Consider the following 2,500-nt stretch of genomic DNA (forward strand, 5'->3'; position numbering starts at 1 on the left):
TCGTCTCAATACAACTCACCTTGCTTTGTTGTCGCAAACGTATACAGTGGTTGTCCAAGCNCTTTGAAAGAAAATATTGAAGTTATCAAAAAAGGGATAATATTGATCCAAAAATTTTGATGCCGACAAAAATGTCTGACAGTAGTGATGATGATTATAAAAGCGATGATGATGCCATGGAATGATGATGATAAAAGTAAGGATGGTGATGATGAAGACGATGATGATGAAGAAGATGATGATAATCAAGGAACAATGGTAACATTAAAAAAAATGTCATGCTACTAATAAAAAAACGGCCACTCAACATAACTAAACCACATACACACGCAAACGCGCACACGCACACACAAATATATTTACATACACAAACAAGCACATATACACACACGCGAGCACATACAGACTCACCGAAACACACATACCACACACACACACACACACACACACACACACACATACACACAGACTCACAATAACACACACACCACACACACATATACAGACAGACTCACCGAAACACACATACCACACACACATACACACACACAGACTCACAAAAACACACACAAACACACCACACACACACATTCAGACAGACTCACCAAAACACACATACCACACACGCACACACACAGACTCACAAAAACACACACAAATACACCACACACACACATACAGACAGACTCCCCGAAACACACATACCACACACACACACACACACATACACTCAGACTCACAAAAACACACACAAACACACCACACACACACATACAGACATACTCACCGAAACACACGCGTGATAACTAGCTTCATAAAGAGCAATCAATTTGTGGCCAACAACAGCGGTAAAACGTTAATGAACATCCCTGTTAAAGACATTCGAAGCTGGAAAAGTCACGTGAGCCGGAGAATCAAAATCTAATAAATTAGATAAACAACATCATCCTGTGAGCCATTCCATCTATCTGCATTTTTATGTAATTATTATCCATTTGTTCTTTCATTCATTCTCTCTCTCTCTCTCTTTCTCCCACTCTTTCTTTCTTCCTCTTTGCACTTTTCTTCCTCTCTCCTGATCAAATTCATTTCATAAAATGTTATCATTCAAACGAATTCATAAAATATGTGTTTGTTTGAAACAGCTGTGCTCGTTAAGGTTTTATTATTACAGATATTGATGGATTTAAATTTTTAATTGCAAAAACTTGCAAATGGTTAATCAATAAAAATATATTTGAGTTGAATGAATGGGTGGATGAATGGGTGGATGAATGGGTGGATGAATGGGTGGATGGATGGATGAATGGATGGATGGATGGATGAATGGCTGAAGGCGTTAATAAAATATTTTGCGAAATAAGAGAATAAATGAATGAACGACACACCAAAAAAGTGGCATAGAATTTCATTAAAATTTGAAAATATCTAGTTGATCGCATTTACGGACAGTCAAACGAACACACTGAAGACACACACACAAACACACGCTCACACACATATACGTATATATATATATTTGTATGTATGTGTGTATGAATGTATGTGAAAATATAGATTGTGTGTGCTTTCGGAATAATGCAATAATGCAATATTTGTCGAAGGCATAACTGCATACATGCATGTGCCAACGTAATAACAGGCAAGCCTGCTCGGACAATGCATCATCGTTTTCCTCTTCATCATCGTCTTCCTCTTCATCATTTTCATCATCGTCTTTCTCTTCCTCTTCATCATCGTCTTCCACTTCATCATCGTCTTCCTCTTCATCATTTTCATCATCGTCTTCCTCTTCCTCTTCATCATCATCTTCCTCTTCCTCTTCATCATCGTCTTCCTCTTCATCATTTTCATCATCGTCTTCCTCTTCCTCTTCATCATCGTCTTCCTATTCATCATCTTCATCATCTTCATCTTCCTCTTCCTCTTCATTATCGTCTTCCTCTTCATCATCATATTCCTCTTCATCATCTTCATCATCGTCGTCGTCATCATCGTCACGGTTGAAGTCATTGCTTCCCACATCATCGTCATCGTCGCCAAAAATTCATTAATATCTTCATCACCCAATTCATCATCATCATCATCATCATCATCATCATCGTCATCATCATCATCGTCATCATCACCACCACCATCATCATCATCATCATCATCATCATCATCGTCATCATCATCATCGTCATCATCACCACCACCATCATCATCATCATCATCATCATCATCGTCGTTATCGTCATCATGCTTTACTACTTCACTCATCATCATCATTATCAATATCATCATCTCAACACAATAGATTTTATTTTCGAAACTTCATTATTAGTGTTTGTAAGACATTTAAAGCATCATCGGTTTCATCAGCGTTCACCATCACATGATGATGCGTATTACGTCGTTAAAACTGCTCTATTCATCATCACCATCATTGTGGTCACCCAACATCTTTGCCATCATCATCATCACTACCATCATCATCATCATCGCTGACCATAATTAA

General features: G+C 37.9%; 1 protein-coding gene across 1 annotated transcript in view; it reads right to left on the reverse strand.

The window, feature by feature from the left end:
- HELRODRAFT_174446 (hypothetical protein) overlaps positions 1-2,500 on the reverse strand; it is a gene marked incomplete at both ends in the record, with an annotated part of 3,099 nt that overhangs the window by 524 nt on the left and 75 nt on the right. Inside the window, 3 exons of the mRNA XM_009021901.1 lie at positions 20-135; positions 1,619-1,888; positions 2,492-2,500. The exon at positions 2,492-2,500 is cut by the window's right edge and continues 75 nt beyond it. Coding sequence (XP_009020149.1) covers positions 20-135; positions 1,619-1,888; positions 2,492-2,500 — 395 coding nt within the window. The remainder of the gene's footprint in view (positions 1-19; positions 136-1,618; positions 1,889-2,491) is intronic.

This window comes from Helobdella robusta (assembly GCF_000326865.2).
Source record: "Helobdella robusta unplaced genomic scaffold HELROscaffold_30, whole genome shotgun sequence".
Lineage (NCBI taxonomy): Eukaryota > Metazoa > Annelida > Clitellata > Rhynchobdellida > Glossiphoniidae > Helobdella > Helobdella robusta.